Source organism: Balaenoptera borealis (assembly GCF_965194805.1).
Source record: "Balaenoptera borealis genome assembly, chromosome: 8".
Taxonomy (NCBI): domain Eukaryota; kingdom Metazoa; phylum Chordata; class Mammalia; order Artiodactyla; family Balaenopteridae; genus Balaenoptera; species Balaenoptera borealis.
The window spans coordinates 72305232-72327295 of NC_138865.1; the positions used below are offsets into that span (position 1 = coordinate 72305232).

The following is a 22064-nucleotide window of genomic DNA, read 5'->3' on the forward strand; positions in this document are numbered from 1 at the left end:
ATAGCCATGCATTTGCTGAATCAAGAGTTATGTACATTTGTCATTTTGACAGGGGTTGTGAAAATGTCCTCCAAAGGAAAAGTATCAATTTACTTTCCCACTAATAGTGTCTCAGGGTGCCAGTCTCCCTTGAGCTATATCCAAGTTTTAAATTTTTACCCATCTGAGAGAGAAAATGATATCTCGGTGACAGTTAATTTGCATTTATTCTATTATAAATGAGGTTGAACATCTTTTCATATGTGTAAGTCATTTATACTTCCATTTCTGTGAAGTGCCTAATTATACCCTTGGCTATTGTTTTTTACATATATAACTTTTGGGTCTTTTTCTTTGCTGTATTTTGGAGCTCTTTGTATTGGGGGATTAGCTCTTTGTGATATGAGTTGCAAATATTTTCTCATTTTGTCACTTTCTTTTTCCCTTTTTTTTTTTTTCTTTTTAAGCCAGTTAGTCACTTCATTCTCCACGTGACGTGTCCAACCCTGGGCTGTCTCCCGTCACCACACAGCCTTAATCATCCAGACGCACTGAGGGCTCCCCACTTGCCAGGTGCATGGCCTTTCACGTTGCCATCCACTTTGCCATGTTATTTCTAGAGGCTTAGTACCAGGCCTCAGAGAGCACAGCTTGTAAATGGCAGAGATGGAACCGGAACCCAGGTCTCCCTGGACTACAGGAAGTTAGGAGCATCTTAACTCCCATACAGGGTGTCCAGTATGATTTGACAGAACGCAAAGTCTTAATGTGTGTCAAAGGAAAGCAGAATTCATAAGCTAAAACATACTATGAGAAAAAAAGTGGCGAAGTCTTATGATCCACTATTAGGGAATGTTCCTCTCCATTCAGGCAAATGGAGAGGTTCAAGATTGTATAACCTCAGCAGTTAATTATTAATATATGTTAATTATGCTGTGAAGAAATTGCCACTTTCTGTAATGCCTGTGTTAAGTATTATCCCTGCCCCCTTTTCATCATCTCCATTTATACAAATACAATTTATTGATGACCCCATACAGGCAAGCCTGTCTCACAGTTGACCCATACCATTCTCTGTATCTTAATGTGGCCCAAAGCTAGCTAGATTCAGTTTTTTTTTCCTCATTTTTAGTGATGCAGTGGCTTTTAATACGAGCTGTGTCAGGGTGGATACCCAAAGAAACGAATGTTCCCTTTCTCTAACCAGAGATGTTCTCTGTGTGTGTGTGTGTGTGTGTGTGTGTGTGTGCGCGCGCGCGTGCATGCGCACATGTGTCTGCCTGTCTCATCGCCAAGGAAACCTAACACTATCCTTTTTACACCATTGCTGAATAAACCACAGTAGTCAGGGAGATATGAATCAAAGGAAAACTATTGTAATTAATACTTGCTTCAGGGAAAGGTGAACAACTCAAGAAGCTCAGAGTAACCAAAAATGAAAATGATAATAAAAAATACTGTATCCTCTCTAATAAAATCTTGGGCCCCCCAACTGCATGGAAATAAATCATTTAAAGAATAATTCCATGTAAGTGGAACGGGTGTTTTATTTTACTCTTGAATGTTGAAGGTGATCTGCTGTAATGGAATGAATTGCTTTGCATGAGATTGAAAGGAGAAAACAGAGTGGAACAAATTAAAAAATTGGCAACACTCTTAACCCACTGAAAATAGCCTGCTTCAGAACCCAAGGCATTGTGATTATTTTTACTTGCTTGCAACAGTGAAGAAGGGTGTCAGAGGTCATTTTGAACCTCTGCTTTTACCTCTTATGTCTACATAGCGCATGTTTTCAAGTTATATTCATATAAGTTCCAAAATCATTCCTTTTGGCAATCCCATAAGAGCTGTAACTGAGTGTATGTCTCCTCATAAATCCCAAAATATGGAATGAGGCAATGTTTGAATACCATACCTGGGTGTCTTACAAGCATTATGAATATTCAGCTGTACTTACTTAGGGCAACAATAGCCATTTAAATGAGCAGGTGATATGGGGGCTCTTCCATACATGAGCTCTTCTCTCCTCCGTTCCTGTGTCACTCCCCTCCTGTGCGTGCCTTGTTGCTGCCTGAGTGCAGTCCTGGCCTTTCCAGATAAGATTTATTATAAGAGGATGGCCCCTAACAACACAAGCCAACTACTTCCTCTGGAACTCACCAAAAGGAACAGTCATCTGTAACCATGCAGGGGAAAACCTGGCCGCACTGGGTACATTGAACAGATCAAGGATGATCTTTAACTACGGTGATTTTGACTTAATATGTTGACTTTTGAACCTAAGCTTCAGCTAAGAATCAACTTTACTGAATTAGCATTATCTTGAAAACTCATTTTTTCACTCAAAAAATACTTATCGTCTACCGTGTGTTAGGCGCTGATACAAAATTCTGACTGACCTCAGCAAACTTAAATTGTAGTAGATTCCAAGTGCTTGTTGTGTGCTAAAAGCCTTTTTATTTGCACAGTTGATTTGTGTAACATCCATGAAAATCAGCCTTCAGTGTCCCATGTAGAATGTGGTAAAAAGAGATCCTGAACCTCTACATAAAAGTATAGTATTCTACTGCATTGTTCTAATTTCTTACAATGAAGGATTAGGTGACTTTTCTGATGTCATGTGAAATATATGTAGTCAAAGAATAAAATGAATGGTAAACATCATAAACATCAAAATTCAGGGTAGTGGCTGCCTCTGGGGAGAAGGACGGGTATATGATCAGTAAAAAGAACAGAAGGCAATTCAACTATATGAATAATATTCTTAAGCAGCATTTTAGGTTCATGAGTATTCACTGATTTCTTTATACCTTTTATATATCATAAATTTTGCACAAAAATTTTCAAAGGTGAACCCAGAAGAGGGAAAAAAAGATAATGATATATATGGGAATGGAAATCAGGTTTTAAAATCCGTAAAATATCTAAGGTCTTTTTCCTGTAACTACGGATGTAAGAAAGAGTTCAGATTCAGGACCCATCTATTTCCACTGTGATGGTTCTCTGTGTTGGTGAGATATTTTCTAAATTATTTTACTTATTCCTAGTTTAAAATGTTTATCCAACATTCAAAATTCATGGCCAAAAAAATGCATTTTTGACATTGCTCCAAACACTAAGCCCTCGATCTTATACCTAAAGCATTACAACAGTGGTTTCATTGGGGAAAATGGAGAGATTTTCCCAGGAAGGAGGCAGAGGGGGATGATGAATTTTCAGGCTAAAGACACACTGTGATTGGCAAGGGATGCCTGCTTGGAGTGGCCCTTGCTGCGTTAGCATCTGTTTTTACCTGATGCCCACTGGCCTTTGTGACATGAGCTTAGAGAGACCCAGTATCAAGGGATGTTTTCCTAGAGGGGAAATTGGCACAGGACTAATAGAGCTAGAATTTGAAGTCAAAATTGTCTTTGCTGATGTTCCTTCTCTCTCTCTCTTTCTTTTTTTTTCTTTTTAACATTTTAACTGCAGTGAAGGGAGCAATCTGACCCCAGCACATCACTACCCAGACTTCAGATTTAAGACATATGCTCCACTAGCATTCCGATATTTCAGAGAACTTTTTGGTATCAAGCCTGATGATTACTTGGTAAGAACCTATCATTTTCCTTCCTTCTCCAGAAATGTGTGACGTCAACATTTTTCTCATAGCAACAGTGACAAGTGGCTTGTGTCTCTTATTTTACAAAGCTCTGGAGCATAGTAAAAGTTTCAAGTTTCATAAGGATTATAAATTTAGCTTCAGGAAATGTAGTTTGACTCTGCAGCTTTTACCTGACAGCTACAAAATCTGCTATGGTAATTGAGATTTAAATAAGTGGGGTATCGGTTGCTACTTCAGATAATTATTCTAACAGATATATTATAATTAGTTATAAAGACTCCTGTGAATTTTGCTGATTGGATTCTGTATGAAAGCCTTCCTATTTTAATTGACTTATTCATACCATTCGTCTCAAACCTGCCTTGGCCCACAGCCATTTTCACCTTGACCTACAATTTGAATATGATTTTAAAGCAGCTGGATAGTTTTATTCTCAACAGCTCTTCATGCCGGCTCTTTCTAAAGGTGTTTTTGTTTGGTGCCAGAACATGTATTATCCTTAGGGCTGTCTCTTCTCCCTGTCTGCCTCCTTGCACACAGTGGGTACAAACACAGCCGCCTTATTGTGAGAATGTCTGATGTGACCTCAGAGTTTTACCTTTTTCCTGTTCAAGAAGCCAGGAGCTTTCTTTCTGTTTCAAGAGAAAAAATGGTTTATCTCATAATTTGATCACTGTTAACACCCTGGGGCTCTTGAAAATTGGTTTTCAAGAAGCTTTAGGAAGGATACCATCAAATAGCTATTGTTCATCCCATTCTGAACGATCTTAATAAGACTTGAGCCAGATCCTAGAATAATCCTTTGCAGAGGAAGTACAGCAACATGTGTTAACTTGTTAACACAGAGTTTTTAAACTGTATCTTATAATTTGGGTAAGGTATAAATGGTTAAATTCAGAGCTGATTCTGTTCTGGGCTGATGAAAACCCACGAATTTAGCTGGGCCCTAAGAAAATAACATGACTTCTGCCTGATGAATGAGAGAATACTGGTTCCTCAAGGCACATTAATAAGTCTTCACAGAGCGTGAGAACTGAGTAGAAAGTCCTTGGGCACTCTGCTGCCCTTAAATGTGCACTCATACAACTCAACATCAAAAATAAATAAATAAACAACCCAATTAAGAAATGGGCAGAGGATCTGAATAGACATTTTTCCAAAAAAGACATACAGATGGCCAACAGGCACATGAAAAGATGCTCAGTATCACTAATCATCAGAGAGATGCAAATCAAAACCACAGTGAGCTATCACCTCACACCTGTCAGAATGGCTATGTTGCTCTCTGCCTCACCACACCCCTTTAATGGAGAGACTAGGTGCCTCTACCCAGCATTACCAACCCTGCCCTCCCAACCACTCAAGTACAACACAAACACACACATTTGCAGGATTGAGGGGTGGGGTGTACCTTAGAGAAGATCCTTTAGTTTCTGGCCATTCTGTAATTGCTGAGGGTCACTGACATTCACGAAACATGTTTGGAGAACCCAGTGGGGTCTTGATATTGTGTTATTGAAAACAAGATTGATACCTCATCTTCTGCCATATGTTACCAGTTAATGGATTCTCTTCTGACTTACCTTGAGCTTCTGCCAGCCAAGGAGATGCCACTAGACTTGCATTTCATAACACAGATTCAATCAGTGTGATGAGATGGCTGTCTACCCTGAGTAGGTCTTCCTTTAGTGTTCCTGTGACCACTGACCTGCAGGCTGGGAAGCCCATTCTTTTACTCAGTCTTTCTCACAAGATTTCTCTCCTTGGGGAAGGCCTTTTTCTGAGCAACAACGCACACAGCTTATACAGTTTCCTAATGAGCCTTTAAGCTGGAAAAGTTACCTTCATAATGAGGTCAGAGTATTTACAAAGGAGCAGGGGAGACCAAGCTGATGGCTTCTCAAAGCAAAAGTCCTCCTTCGTGTACCTGGCAAGAGGTAGTTAATTGATCACTGGATACTTTGAATACCGACTGTAACTAATATACTTTGCTAATAATTATGGAGAGATTCAAAAAATTATAAGTCATGACACACAGAGAACTTATTGGAATTGGAATGATGATTTATGTGGGAAAACAACTAATTCTACCAGGCAGTAAATAAAAAGATGGAAGCAAAACAATAAATACTCCAGGATTTCAAAGGAGGGAGAGGTGTCTCTCTGTTGGATTGACGATTAGGAGGGCTTCTTATGGGCATGGCGTAGTTTAACTGTGACTTAAAAATTGCAAGGGATTTGAGTAGGTGGGAAAAAGGGAAAGATGTTGGGACAGGGTATAAGGGTGGGAGCAGTATTAGCACTGTCAGACCAGAGATGCAAGTGCATTAAATATTTCAAAGGATTTTGAGTGGTCCAGTGTAGCAGGAGGGGAAGGTTGTGATCAGGAAGATTAGAAAGACAGGGCTAGATAATTTAAATAACCAGTTGTGTGTTTTGTGGTTTGTTTTTGTTTTTGTTTTTTTAATTATAGGAAATTGGTGAAATGTCAAGACTGACTAGATATTTGATTATGTTGAAGTTTTGGGGTTTTTTTGGTGGGATGATGGTATTGTGGTTCTGTTTTAAAAGAGGAATCCTTGTCTTTTAGAGACACATACTAAAATATCTGTGGGAGAAATGATTTGATGTCTGCTTCAAAAGAATCTGAGGGAAGCAGCCAGGGCAATGGTTGAGGGTGTAAAGGAAACAAGGTTGGCCATGAGTTGATAGCTGTTGAAGCCAGAAGATAGACACATGTGTCAATTCACACATAATGTTAATTAGTTCTCTTTACTTTCGTGTATGTTTGAAATTTTCCATAATGAAAAGTTAGGGGGGAAAAAAAGATGGGATCGGACAGATAAGTGTGCTTTTGTTCGATTGCGTTTTCCACCTCCCTTATTAATTGTACACACAGTTCAATAACCGGACCCATCTCTGGGACCTGCAAGAAACAGAACAAGGGCAGTGGGCCTCTAGCTAAACATGGCCGCCTGGTCCCCAATGTTTGGGGCCACCCACAGCCCAGGACCAAGGCAGCTCACCTTACTGGTCTTGGAGCTTCTGGAAGCTCACTCTAAACTACTACATCTGAGGAGCCCACCCAGTCATCTGGAGTGTGGTAGATGAGGAAGGGGTCTTTTGCCGGACACAACATGCTACAGAGAGTCAGGTGGAAACTCAGAGACTTTTTAACCCAACTCTTCATTGTAGATGAGGAATCTGAAGCTGGTGAAGGGAGGTGCCCAAGGTTACCCACGCTGGGGAGTGGAGGCAGAGCCCAGGCCCGAACAGTGGTCTCACCTCCTTCCCTGGTGCTCTTTCCCTCCACCAGTTGGCCTCATGCCTCCCAACCACTAAGTCTCAGACCTCTTACTAGATGTGGTCTCAAGGTGACCACTCCCTAGCCATCAAACTATGAACTGTGGTTATCCATTCTGAAGAATACAGCCAAAGAGGTAAAAGACCCCTAACAAAGCACATTTTCAAAGAGTTAAGCCCAAAAAAGCACAGAAAAATGAAATAAAACGTCCCCCGAAAAACTGTGTGAAGAAAAAAAAAAAGGATACAGTGCAGATCACAAATGCATGCTGGCATCTATCAAACTGGGGTTATCTAAACCCAAATGTTTGAAGATACACTGATCTAAATGGGAGAGGAAAGGAGAGGGTAACTTTATGTAGGGATTGGTAACAATTGGTAGATTTGATATTGGATCTCTGTGATATGTTTGTATTTCTACTTAGTCTTATGCTGTTGCATCTGGATTTCAGCCTGAATTACTCTGATTACATTCTCAGTACCATTAAAACTTACCGTGTGCATGCTAATTACAAGTTCATGTTGAAACGTGCATAATTTGGATGTAAGACAGTGCGGTGAAGGTATGTCCACGTGCACCGCACAGCAATGCAAATGCTCCTTATTCCTTATTTGTTCCTAAATAAATGCCTCCCAGGGAAAGGCCAAGGGGTCCCAGAGCATTTTTTTCCCATTTCTGCTTGGGCAACAGGCCTTTGGTTCATTTCCTTCTTTACCAGGTGCCTGGGTATTCCCATATCCAGGGTGATTTATATGATATTTTTCAGGCTCACCAACACCCATAAGAAAGAGAGCGGGGTGAATATTTGACACTGTCGAGGGTAAGAAATGGCAGGAAAAATGATCTCCACCTCACTGTGCAAGTTTACAACGTTAATTTGCCTTGGCAGGGCCCAGCTGGGTTGTACTTTGCATTCTTTCCAGTGGGTACATAGGGAGGCCCTGCAGGAAATAGAAGGCAGGGAAGGAACACATTGGAACAGCTTGCGCAGATGAGAGAGCTGGGAAGGTGCATCAACCCAGGCGTGCACACAGGGGCTTGTTGATCATGGCTAATTAAAATGTTCCCATAGCTCCTCTGTATTTGCTCCGAAAAGGCAACATTTCAGAGAAGATTGCTTAGCAGAGAACATGGTAACTGAGTTGCAGGGTGGAAAACCATAGAATTAGAGGTGATAATGGTAATAGTCCCAGGTGTTCAGCATCATAATGCTAGTTTATTGCAGACTGATGCTGTGCTAGGAGTGACCCCAAAATGGTTATTAAAATAGGTCAAAACAACTGATTTCTCCATTCTTATTCATTTATAAATTACATAATAAAGGAGTATTTGGCAATTAAGTAACCAATGAAATAGCCTCCAGATTGTGTTACTGCTTGTAGAAGAATTTGAGACTTTAATTGGAAGCAGATGTTCACGTCTGAATCCAGTTTTCCCTAGACAGCTCTTCCTGGATCACCCCCTAATTTCTCTATTTGCAGCCCCTAATTTCTGCATTCTTTGCTGTTTTTGTACTTTCACAACATTTACTCCTATCCATAAGAAGGTTCTGTGCCAGAAATTCAAACCCCATGGAACAAAAAATCAGAATCCTAAAGAGAGTCTGGGGTCTGCCTTCACTTTTTATGAGACCGGGATCCACACCTTTATTTTCCAGGGTCTCAAATTCATGATTATACAGAAGACCCAGCTTTTTTCTTTCTTTTTTTAAAATTAATTTATTTTCTAGTTGAATTATAGTTAATTCACGTCATGTTAGTTTCAAGTGTACAGCAAAGTGATTCAGTTATATGTGTGCGTGTGTGTGTGTTATACACAAACACATTCTTTTTCAGATTCTTTTCCATTGTAGGTATTACAAGATATTGAGTAGAGTTCCCTGTGCTATACAGTAGGTTCTTGTCGTTTATCAATTTTACATATAGTAGTGTGTATATGTTAATCCCAAACCCCTAACTTATCTTGCCACCCCCGACCCATCTCTTTTCTTGCTTCACCAAGAATATCTTAGTGTACCTTTGGGTAGCCGTCTTGTCATGGGACTTAGGCTGAAACCCTCAGTACATCCTAGGGCACTGCTGGCTCTCCAGCTGTGTGTATGATCATGTAATGAAAAATGGCAACAGCAATGACTAAGTGGTCACTCTACCAGGGGTTTCAAGAGCATTCGTCTTTAAAACTTTGAGCTGCTGTTAGGTAGATATTACCATCTTTATTTTAGAGGTGAGGTTCCTAAGACTCCAAGATGCTAAGTTCCTCACTCAAGGTCACAGAACTGGCTACTGACAGTCATGATTTTAGAAACATCAGTCGATTCCAAGTCCCGGGCCTTTCCTTCCACGTGGACTCTGCCCACAGCAGAGAAGGTTTCCTCTGCTTCTTCTTGGCTTTTATGGCATCCTGTGTGCAGTATGATGACTATTTTTGTTTTCCTCTCTTATCCTCAACTCATTCATAAGGGCTTAGGCTGCATTGCTGCTTAGCAAGAGAGCTTCAGGAAGCAAGGCTAGAGGAAAAAGAAGGAGGTAGCAGATGGAAGTTGCCAGTGACGCTTAGGAAGGCAGCAAACACTTGCTTCTTTCTTTTCCTGGTGAATTTTGTTTCCCTTACCCACAGTGCTGCCAAAGCAGGATAATTTAAAAGGTAACATCTAGAAACTTCCTTTTAATCATTCTTCTCCCAGTTTCTCTGTTTCTTCTCCTCCTTCCTTCCTTTTGTTCCTCACTTCCTCTCAGATTTTTCTGTGATGAGGACTTAAATATTCACAAGCCCAGATAAAATGCTTTGGAGGATGTTCAGCCCTGGTGTTTTCAGATGCCTCCATCCTCAAAGTACAGTTCCTTACATCCCTGCTTTTGCCTCTCACCGGGGCTCGTCTGATCTCACACCGTAGCTTCCTTACCTTTTTCTCTGTCCCTAATGTTTCTCTAGTCAATAATGGGGATTTATTAGCTAATAAACACTAAGCTCATTAACCCAAAATTGACTGTTCTGCTGATTTTGGGCACTTCTTGGTGAGACTTACAGCCCTTCAGCTGTTGGTAAATTTCAGTCATTTATTTGACAAAAATTTATTGAGTTCCTTCTGTGTACAAGACACAGGTCCTGAACTGTATCAGAGTATAAGATAGTCATAGTTTCTGCCCTCATAGAGTTTTACAATCTCATGGGAACTTGGAATAACTAAATAGGCAATTAAGGTATTTTGTGGTAACTTGTATGATGAGAACATTCAGTGCCAGGAAGCAGTTGATCTGGATTCACAGAACCAGGGAGAGTTTTCCAGGGCAAGCGCTGTCCAGCAGACACTGAAGGCCAAAGTCACTGTAACAACCTCCTCACTGTGTCTTCCTTTTGTCCACCTACTGTGGGCACTCAGCACAGCAGATGGAATGGTCCTCTGCTCCAGATGCTGCAATGGCTTTCAGCTCCCCTAGAGAAAGGGCCAAAGTCCATACCATGGCCTATGGCTCCCTGTGTGTCGGGTCCACCCAACCCTTCTAGGTTCTCCCCTTTCAGCTCTCCTCCCTGCTCCCTCTGCTTCAGCCGTGGCCTCCTTGCTGTGCCTTGAACTCTCCAGGTCTCAAGACCTTAGCATTTGCCCTTCCCTCTGCCTAGAATACCCTTTCCCCAAATATCCCCAGGCCTCTCCTCAAATGCCACCTTCCCAATAATGCTTTTAGTGACCACCCCGTCCTCATCATTGCTGGTACTCCCTGCCCCCCTTTCCATGCTTCCTTTTTCTCAACAGCACTTGGCACATTCTGATGTGTAAGTTATTTACTTGTTTGTTGACTGTTTCCTCCTACTAGAATATAAGCTTCCTGAGTGCCTGGGACAGTACAGACAGATGCTTAGTAGATACTTTTTAAATGTTGAATGAACACATGAATGATGCATTTCTGGCATACAACTAGAATCATATGTGAAATTAACCAAATCATCCTGAGGGTTTTCATGAAGAATCAGCAAGCCGAGTATATGTTAAAACTGGTATGTCAAGCATATAAGTGCATACTCATTCTACCAAAAATACTCTGTTATAATATAATGCTAGTCTAGTTTCTATTCTCAAGAAAATAAGGGTATTTTTTAGAATAAGTTTTATTCAGTGGTAGTCAACCAGGTAAAGGTAGCATGGAGGTTGTTTCCGATAGAGGAAAATGCAAAAGCCAAGAGTGTGTGGCACACGTAAGAAAATGAGAAATAGTTCTCTGTGTTTGCAGGTAGAGTTTGAGGAGGGAAGTGATGAGAGAGAAGGCTGGAGAGCAAGACTCCATCATTCATGGACTCAAATGCTCTCTTAAGAAGCTTGGGTATTCTCTTCTTTGTAAACAGTGGAACCCATTGAAAGGTGTGAAGGCATGGAAGGCTATGCAATTTAGAAAATCTCTGGTCTCCTGCTGGAGAATGCACAGGGGGGTCAAGAATGGATAGTTCAGAACAGGTGGAGCTTGCCATAGTAATCAAGGCTTGAAACGATGAAACCACTGAACTTCGGGTATTGGAAAAAGAGATGCCATGAAGGGGGCAGATATTATCAATAGTCTGGGTATGGAGTGTGAAGAAGTGTGAGGCATCAAAGAGGATGCCCAAGTTTCTGGTTTGGGGAGCAAAATGAATGATGCTTCCATGATCTAAGATAGAGGAAAAGGGGAGAAGATGGAGGATGGGAGAGGAGGCAGATGATCTAGAGTCACCATGTATAGTTGTACAGGGTGTGCACTGCCCAAGAACACCTGGTTAAGGTGAAGGAATGAAGACTGGAATCCATTCCTTCATCTATTCACCAACCTGTATCTGGTCCAGAGCTGCATCTGCCAGGAAAAAGAGTTCCCTCTTTCTAATTACTACAAAGTCACCACAAGGGCTAACCACAGGCCTGAGATGAACTTGCTTTTGAACTTGTTACATGTGCAGTGTTTCTGGTATAACCAAATAGAAATGTCTGTTGAAAAGTTAGGCATACAGGTCTGGATCCCTAGAGAGAGATCTGAGCTGGAGATTCAGAGGTTAGAGTCATTTCCTTGTTGAAACCGTGAGTGGATGACCTCCCTTGGGAGAGTAAATAGTGAGAAGAGAATAGGTGTTGGTGTCAAGTGACAAATACACAGTGTGGATCACACCTTCTGTTGTTATTCTATGGGCACTTGTTGGAAACAAAGCACCTTGGTCAATACCACTGTTGGAGTTGTCTCATTGGACAAATATGGTGATTGTGATTCTGTCATAGTGGGGGTGGAGGAGGGCATGTTGTTTCCCATCGTAAAATTATTAAGGTAAATGGATCAAGTAAATGTTTAGAAATCTCAAAAGAGCCTTCTTAGCATACCTGGAGTCTCCTTTTAAAGCTCTTGGAGAGGGCTTCCTATTTTAACATGGCCAAGATATGTAACGCTGTGATTTTTCTTCCTTGTATGCATCGTACACATTAAATGTATTTTTACTATTTATTTATTTGCTCTTGTAGTATTCCATATGCAGTGAACCTCTAATAGAGCTGTCTAACCCTGGAGCCAGTGGATCCTTGTTTTTTGTGACCAGTGATGATGAATTTATCATCAAAACAGTTCAGCATAAAGAAGCAGAGTTCCTTCAGAAGCTCCTGCCAGGCTATTACATGGTAAGTAACTACACATAATTAAAGCTTCTACTTAAGGTTTAATTACTTTCCTCCACAGTTTTCTTTTATACTTTTTTTTCAGTGGCTCTTTGGCATGTTTCCTTCTCTTTGGTGAGCTTTATTTTGCATTTAGAGTATACTATGACATTCGTTGAATAGATTTTTAAAAGTAAGTAGAACTGAGTAGTAGAGCATAGCTGTTGACTGACTCAGTCCTGGGCTTACATCCCACTCAGTCATCAGCTAACTATGTGAATAAGGTAAGCTCTGAGCCTCAGTCTCCTCAATCTTTGAAGGCTGGGAAACACCTATCTTCCATGGTTGTTGTAATAAATAAAGGATCTAGGTTGTAAGATAAAGGAAGCAATGCATTGCAGAGCTCTTTGCCGCAGTACATAGTACTTATATGAGTAGTTAACATTCATTGAGGGCTAAGCTCTGTGTTAAAACACAGCTGTAAGTGCTTTGCATGCAGTAACTCATTTAATCCTCACAGCATCTTGGATACTTCAGTCATTGCCATTTTATAGATGAAGCAGTTGAGACAAAGATAAATGGAATCACTTGCCAAGGGTTATTTAGCTAGTGGGCTGTAGAAATGGGGCTTGAATACAAGCAGTAGGGTTCCAGAGGCTGCATCTTTAAACCCTGCACCATGTACTGGCATACATTCTGTATTAGCTATTCTTAGCCATTACACTTCAGAATTTAGGATTTCATCGGTTAAATATAACGTGAAAATCGCCTTCCATGTAATGTTTTAGAGACAAAGAAACAATAACCTAGCCCAGGTGGATTTGCTAGACATTTAGACCAGATTTTTAAGAAATAAACACTTTTCCTCAGTAGTTTTGTCATTTTCATACCTCTGGTTTCTTTGTACTTTCATAGCAGTCATTAATTTTTTGTGATTGGAATGGCTACAGGAAGAAGTTTGGATTTCAGAAGCCCCAGTTCTGCCATTCATTTGCTATGAGAGGTGATAACTGTCATCTTTGTTTCAAAACAAAATTGATGAGATATGCCACTTAGTATGTAAAAATATTTTTTAGTCCCAACATCAGATAAGACAACATTAAATGCTATAAATTTGTCCTGCATATAAATATAAGAATCAAAAATCTAAACAAAAATCTTAGTGGGCAGCATATACAGATTTTAAAAGGTTTTGATCCTGAACAAAACTGGGAAATATTTTTAGCACAAATTGTCTACTTTATGTCAGAGAAAATAGAAAATACAGAAAAGAAAAAAAATGCAACCAACTATATTTATTTTCTCAGAAATACATATTACTAATATTTGGTATATATCTTTTCAAATGTATTCTAGTCATATACACATTTTTAAATAATTTTAAATTGTAATCAAACCGACAGCACTCTACTAATCTGCTGAGTAAATCTTAAACTTCTATACTTCTAAGCTTAGATAGACTAGTCTCTTATTATAAAACTACATTGTCCAATATCGTAGCCATTAGCCATATACAGCTATTAAATTTAAATTAATTAAAATTAAATAAAATTTTAAAATTTAGCTGAACAAGTAATTTTATCCCGATCATGTAAGCTAGTATAACAAACAATAGAATTCATCCCATTAACAAGAAGAAATGTGAACATTACCTGGTTGTCCATATAGATATTGAGGAGAAATTAAGGCACTCAAAGTTCAGTATCTTCTCTTAATTCTTAAAATTGGCATGGAAGTTTTTAACATAATAAGTAAATAAATGAACATATACATATTATACATTTATCAGTCTCCAAGAGTTCACATAATGTCTCATGGAGAAGAACAAAAGCTCTTTCACTGGAAGTAATAGAAAAAATAAGGATGCCCTCCATCAATGGTCCTTTCTGACATATTTGCTAAAATTTCTATCAATAACTTTGAGTACAAAAAACAAAAAAGAAGAAGAGTATAAATACTGTTCTCTGCAAATGATACAATTGAAAATGAGCAGAATTTCAAGCAAATAAACCGTTAGTTTCTAGAGGTAATGAGAATCCAGTAGATTTTGGGGATATATGATAAATCTACAAAATCTATCATATTCCATTATGTAGCTCATATAAAACTGGAGGGTATAAGGGGGAAAAAAGAATCCCATTCATGATGACAGTAACTTATAATGATTATTATTAGAGAAAGATAAATACATAAATAAATGAAGACATACTATAATTCTGATTGGGAAAGCAGATATAGTAAGTATAACATATGAACAACAATCCAAAAAGAATTTTTGTAATAAGAACTCAAATACTTAAGTCTATAAAAACAAATGAACAAGACCAATATGAAGGAAACTGCAAAATGTTATTGAAGGACATAAACAAAGTTCTGAAATAATGAAGAAATGTGCATCATTCCTGAACTCAGAATTGTAAACATTTTAATTCCCCCCATACCAACTTATAAATCCAGTCTAATTCCAATCAAAAATTCCAATAGGATTTTTTGCCCTGAACTTGACAAAGCTGGTTCATTTGAAAGTGAAAACAAATATTATTTTAAAAGCATTTTAAAAAACAAACAGTGGAAGGCAAAAGTTGACAAACTTTTGGACAAGGAATGACAAAACATTTTCAGGAAAAAAGAAAAATGGTGGGCCTGCCATAACATACACCAAAAATATGTAAATCTATAGTAATATTAAAGGTGTGGCATTAGTACAGTTCTAGACAGAAAGATTAATGGATTCAAATAAAGTGTCCAGAAATAGTTGACATTTTATTGTATGATATAGGAGGGACTTAAACACAATTGAGAGAGGACAGACTGTTCAACAAATGGTTACCCATTTCAGAAAAAAATTAAATCCCCTATTTCAGATCTTTCCCACACACAATATTGCTTCCAAGCAAGGGAAACAAAAGCAGAAATAAACAAACAGGACTACATCAAACAAAAACACTTTTGCACAATGAAAGAAGCTATCAATAAAATGAAAAATGAATGAGAAAAGATATTTAGAACTGGTATATATGATAAGGTGTTAATATCAAAAATATACAAAGCAGGGATGGTCCAGGATCGTGACGAGTTGCGGCGGGGATAAGGGAGGAGGGGGGTGTCGGCTGCTTCTTCTAGACGCTAGGGAATGCAGCTGGACCTGGATCCAAAGGAGGCTCTCCATATCGACCAGGCCCGGAGGACACTGCCCAGCTGGAGGACCGAGCAGAGCGCAGAAGGCCGGCCACCCTGTGCCTTTGGATTGGAGAATTTAACCCATTTACATGTAAGGATCTTGGTGCTCAGGCGAGGTGTCAGGCCTGAGGCTCTGAGGTGGGAGAGCCGAGTTCAGGACATTGGACCACCAGAGTCCCCCGGCCCCACGTAAACTCAATCGGCAAGAGCTCTCCCAGAGATCTCTGTCTCAAAGCTAAGACCCAGCTCCACTCAACGACCAGCAGTCTCCACTGCTGGACACCCCATGCCAAACAACTAGCAAGACAGGAACACAACCCCACCCATTAGCAGAGAGGCTGCCTAAAATCATAATAAGGTCACAGACACCCCACAACACACCACTGGATGCAATCCTGCCCACCAGAAAGACAAGATCAAGCCTCATCTGCCAGAAAACAGCCATCAGTCCCCTACACCAGGAAGCTTACACAACCCACTGAACCAACCTTACCCACTGGGGGCACACACCAAAAACAACAGGAACTACGAACCTGCAGCCTGCAAAAAGGAGACCCCAAACACAGTAAGTTAAGCAAAATGAGAAGACAGAGAAATACGCAGCATATGAAGGAGCAAAGTAAAAACCCAGCATACCAAACCAATGAAGAGGAAATAGGCAGTCTACTTGAAAAAGATTTCAGAGTAATGATAGTAAAGATGATCCAAAATCTTGGAAATAGAATGGAGAAAATACAAGAAATGTTTAACAAGGGCCTAGAAGAACTAGAGAGCAAACAAACAATGATAAGCAACACAATAAATGAAATTAAAAATTCTCTAGAAGGGATCAATAGCAGAGTAACTGAGGCAGAAGAACGGATAAGTGACCTGGAAGATAAAATTGTGGAAATAACTACTGCAGAGCAGAATAAAGAAAAAAGAATGAAGAGAATTGAGGAGAGTCTCAGAGACCTCTGGGACAACATTAAATGCACCAACATTCAAATTATACGGGTCCCAGAAAAAGAAGACAAAAAGAAAGGGTCGGAGAAAATATTTGAGGAGATTATAGTTGAAAACTTCCCTAATATGGGAAAGGAAATAGTCAATCAAGTCCCAGAAGTGCAGAGAGTCCCATACAGGATAAATCCAAGGAGAAACATGCCAAGACACATATTAATCAAACTATTAAAAATTAAATACAAAGAAACTATATTAAAAGCAACAAGGGAAAAACAACAAATAACATCCAAGGGAATCCCCATAAGTTTAACAGCTGAAATTTCAGCAGAAACTCTGCAAGCCAGAAGGGAGTGGCAGGACATATTTAAAGTGATGAAAGGGAAAAACCTACAACCAAGATTACTCTACCCAGCGAGGACCTCATTCAGATTCGACGGAGAAATTAAAACCTTTACAGACAAGCAAAAGCTAAGAGAATTCAGCACCACCAAACCAACTTTACAACAAATGCTAAAGGAACTTTTCTAGGCAGGAAACACAAGAGAAGGAAAAGACTTACAATAACAAACCCAAAACAATTAAGAAAATGGTAATAGGAACATACATATCAATAATTACCTTAAATGTAAATGGATTCAATGCTCCAACCAAAAGACATAGACTGGCTGAATGGATACAAAAACAAGACCCATATATATGCTGTCTACAAGAGACCCACTTCAGACCTACGGACACATACAGACTGAAAGTGAGGGGATGGAAAAAGATATTCCATGCAAATGGAAGTCAAAAGAAAACTGGAGTAACAATTCTCATATCAGACAAAATAGACTTTAAAGACTATTACAAGAGACAAAGAAGGACACTACATAATGATCAAAGAATCAATCCAAGAAGACATAACAATTGTAAATATGTACATACCCAGTGTAAGAGCACCTCAATACATAAGGCAAATGCTAACAGCCATAAAAGGGGAAATCGACAGTAACACAGTCATAGTAGGGGACTTTAACACCTCACTTTCACCAATGGACAGATCAACCAAAATGAAAATAAATAAGGAAACACAAGCTTTAAATCACACATTAAACAAGATGGACTTAATTGATATCTATAGGACATTCCATCCAAAAACAACAGAATACACTTTCTTCTCAAGTGCTCATGGAACATTCTCCAGTATAGATCATACCTTGGTTCCAAATCAAGCCTTGGTAAGTTTAAGAAAATTGAAATCATATCAGGTATCTTTACTGACTGCAATGCTATGAGACTAGATATCAATTACAGGAAAAAAACTGTAAAAAATACAAACACATGGAGCCTAAACAATACACTACTAAATAACCAAGAGATCACTGAAGAAATCAAAGAGGAAATCAAAAAATACCTACAAACAAATGACAATGAAAACGCGACGACCCAAAACCTATGGGATGCAGCAAAAGCAGTTCTAAGAGGGAAGTTTATAGCAATACAATCCTACCTCAGGAAATAAGAATAATCTCAAACAACCTAACCTTACACCTAAAGCAATTAGAGAAAGAAGAACGAAAAAAAACCAAATTTAGCAGAAGGAAAGAAATCATAAAGATCAGATCAGAAATAAAAGAAATGAAGGAAATGAGAACAAAGATCAATAAAACTAAAAGCTGGTTGTTTGAGAAGATAAACAAAATTGATAAACCATTAGCCAGACTCAACAAGAAAAAAAGGGAAAAGACTCAAATCAACAGAATTAGAAATGAAGAAGGAGAAGTAACAACTGACACTGCAGAAATACAAAGGATCATGAGAGATTACTACAAGCAACTATATGCCAATAAAATGGACAAATTCTTAGAAAAGCACAACCTACTGAGACTGAACCCAGAAGAAATAGAAAATATAAACAGACCAATCACAAGCACTGAAATTGAAACTGTGATTAAAAATCTTCCAACAAACAAAAGCCCAGGACCAGATGGCCTCACAGGTGAATTCTATCAAACATTTAGAGAAGAGCTAACACCTATCCTTCTCAAACTCTTCCAAAATATAGCAGAGGGAGGAACACTCCCAAACTCATTCTATGAGGCCACCATCAAAACCAGACAAAGATGGCCACCTGATATCAAAACCAGACAAAGGTGTCACAAAAAAGAAAACTACAGGCCAATATCACTGATGCACATAGATGCAAAAATCCTCAACAAAATACTAGCAAACAGAATCCAACAGCACATTAAAAGGATCATACACCAGGATGAAGTGGGATTTATCCCAGGGGTGCAAGGATTCTTCCATATATGCAAATCAATCAATGTGATACACCATATTAACAAACTGAAGGAGTAAAACCATGATACTCTCAATAGATGCCGAAAAAGCTTTTGACAAAATTCAACACTCATTTATGATAAAAACCCTCCAGAAAGTAGGCATAGAGGGAACTTACCTCAACATAATGAAGGCCATATATGACTGACCCACAGCCAACATCGTTCTCAATGGTGAAAACCTGAAACCGTTTCCACTAAGATCAGGAACAAGACAAGGTTGCCCACTCTCACCACTATTATTCAACATAGTTTTGGAAGTTTTAGCTACAACAATCAGAGAAGAAAAAGAAATAAAAGGAATCCAAATCAGAGAAGAAGAAGTAAAACTGTCACTGTTTGCAGACGACATGATACTATACATAGAGAATCCTAAAGATGCCACCCAAAAACTACTAGAGCTAATCAATGAATTTGGTAAAGAAGCGGGATACAAAATTAAAGCACAGAAATCTCTTGCATTCTTATACACTAATGATGAAAATTCTGAAAGAGAAATTAAGGAAACACTCCCATTTACCATTGCAACAAAAAGAATAAAATACTGAGGAATAAACCTACCTAAGGAGACAAAAGACCTGTATGCAGAAAACTATAAGACACTGAGGAAAGAAATTAAAGATGATACAAACAGATGGAGAGATATACCATGTTCTTGGATTGGAAGAATCAACATAGTGAAAATGACTGTACTACTCAAAGCAATCCACAGATTCAGTGCAATGCCTATCAAACTACCTATGGCATTTTTCACAGAACTAGAATGAAAAATTTCACCATTTGTATGGAAACACAAAAGACCCCGAATAGCCAAAGCAATCTTGAGAAAGAAAAACAGAGCTGGAGGAATCAGGCTCCCGGACTTCAGACTATACTACAAAGATACAGTAATCAAGACAGTATGGTACTAGCACAAAAACAGAAATATCGATCAAAAGAACAGGATAGAAAGCCCAGAGCTAAACCCACACACATATAGTCACCTTATCTTTGATAAAGGGGGCAAGAATATACAGTGGAGAAAAGGCAGCCTGTTAAATAAGTGGTGCTGGGAAAACTGGACAGCTACATGTAAAAGAATGAAATTAGAACACTCCCTAACACCATACACAAAAATAAACTCAAAATGGTTTAAAGACCTAAGTGTAAAGCCAGACACTATAAAACTCTTAGAGGAAAACGTAAGCAGAACACTCTATGACATAAATCACAGCAAGATCCTTTTTGACCCACTTCCTAGAGAAATGGAAATAAAAACAAAAATAAACAAATGGGACCTACTGAAACTTAAAAGCTTTTGCACAGCAAAGGAAACCATAAACAAGACGAAAAGACAACCCTCAGAATGGGAGGAAATATTTGCAAACAAAGCAACCGACAAAGGATTAATCTCTAAAATATACAAGCAGCTCATGCAGCTCAATATCAAAAAAACAAACAACCCAATCCAAAGATGGGCAGAAGACCTAAATAGACATTTCTCCAAAGAAGATATACAGATTGCCAACAAACACATGAAAGGATGCTCAACATCATTAATCATTAGAGAAATGCAAATCAAAAGTACAATGAGGTATCACCTCACACCGGTCAGAATGGCCATCATCAAAAATTCTGCAAACAATAAATGCTGGAGAGGGTGTGGAGAAAAGGGAACCCTCTTGCACTGTTGATGGGAATGTAAATTGATACAGCCACTATGTAGAACAGTATGGACGCTCCTTAAAAACTAAAAATAGAACTACCATATGACCCAGCAATCCCACTCGTGGGCATATACCCTGAGAAAACCATAATTCAAAAAGAGTCATGTACCACAGTGTTCACTGCAGCACCATTTACAGTAACCAGGACATGGAAGCAACCTAAGTGTCCATTGACAGATGAATGGATAAAGAAGATGTGGCACATATACACAGTGGAATACTACTCAGCCATAAAAAGAAACTAAATTGAGTTATTTGTAGTGAGGTGGGTGGACCTAGAGACTGTCATACAGAATGAAGGAAGTCAGAAAGAGAAAACAAATACCATATGCTAACACGTATATATGGAATCTAAAAAAAAAAGTTGGTTCTGATGAACCTAGGGGCAGGACAGGAATAAAGACACAGATGTAGTGAATGGACTTGAGGATGCGGGGAGGGGGAAGGGTAAGCTGGGACGAAGTGAGAGAGTGTCATGGACATATATACACTACCAAATGTAAAATAGTTAGCTAGTGGGAAGCAGCCGGCTCTGTGCTTTGTGACCACCTTGGGGGGGATAGGGAGGGTGGGAGGGAGACGCACGAGGGTGGGGATATGGGGATATATGTATACGTATAGCTGATTCACTTTGTTATAAAGCAGAAACTAACACAACATTGTAAAGCAGTTATACTCCAATAAAGATGTTTAAAAAATATATACAAAGAACTCATTCAACTCAACATGAAAAATAAATAATAAATAACCCAATTAAAAAATGTTAGAAAATGGTCAGAAACAGGCACATGAAAAGGTGCTCTATATTGTTAATTATTAGAGAAATGCAAATCAAAACTATTACAATGAGGTATCACCTCACACCAGTCAGATGGCCATCATTAAAAAGCCTATAAATGATAAATGCTGGAGAGGGTGTGCAGAAAAAGGGACCCTCCTACACCGTTGATGGGAATGTGAATTGGTACAGCCACTACAGAGAACAGTATGGCAATTCCTTAAAAAATTAAAAATAGAACTACCATATGATTCTGCAATCCCACTCTTGGGCATATATTTGGAGAAAACTCTAATTTGAAAAGATGCACCCCAGTGTTCATAGCAGCACTTTTTACAATAGCCAAAACATGGAGGCAACCTGTGTCCCTCGACAGATGAATGGATAAAGAAGATGTGGCACATACATACATAATGGAATATTATTTAGCCATAAAAAAGTGAAAAATAATGCCATTTGCAGCAACATGGATGGACCTAGAGATTATCATACTAAGTGAAGTAAGTCAGAGAAAAAAATATCATACGGTATCACTTATATGTGGAATCTTAAAAAAGGATACACATGAACATTTTTACAAAATAGAAACAGACTCACATACATAGAAAACAAACTTATGGTTACCAAAGGGGAAAGGGGGTGGAGGGA

The 22064-nt window shown here is 38.9% G+C and overlaps 1 protein-coding gene across 3 annotated transcripts in view; it reads left to right on the forward strand.

The window, feature by feature from the left end:
• PIP5K1B (phosphatidylinositol-4-phosphate 5-kinase type 1 beta) overlaps window positions 1-22064 on the forward strand; it is a 323109-nt gene that overhangs the window by 167559 nt on the left and 133486 nt on the right. For all 3 annotated transcript variants that reach the window (XM_082403683.1, XM_082403682.1, XM_082403684.1), the window contains 2 exons: window positions 3451-3568; window positions 12358-12510. In XM_082403683.1, the coding sequence (XP_082259809.1) occupies window positions 3451-3568; window positions 12358-12510 (271 nt within the window). The remainder of the gene's footprint in view (window positions 1-3450; window positions 3569-12357; window positions 12511-22064) is intronic.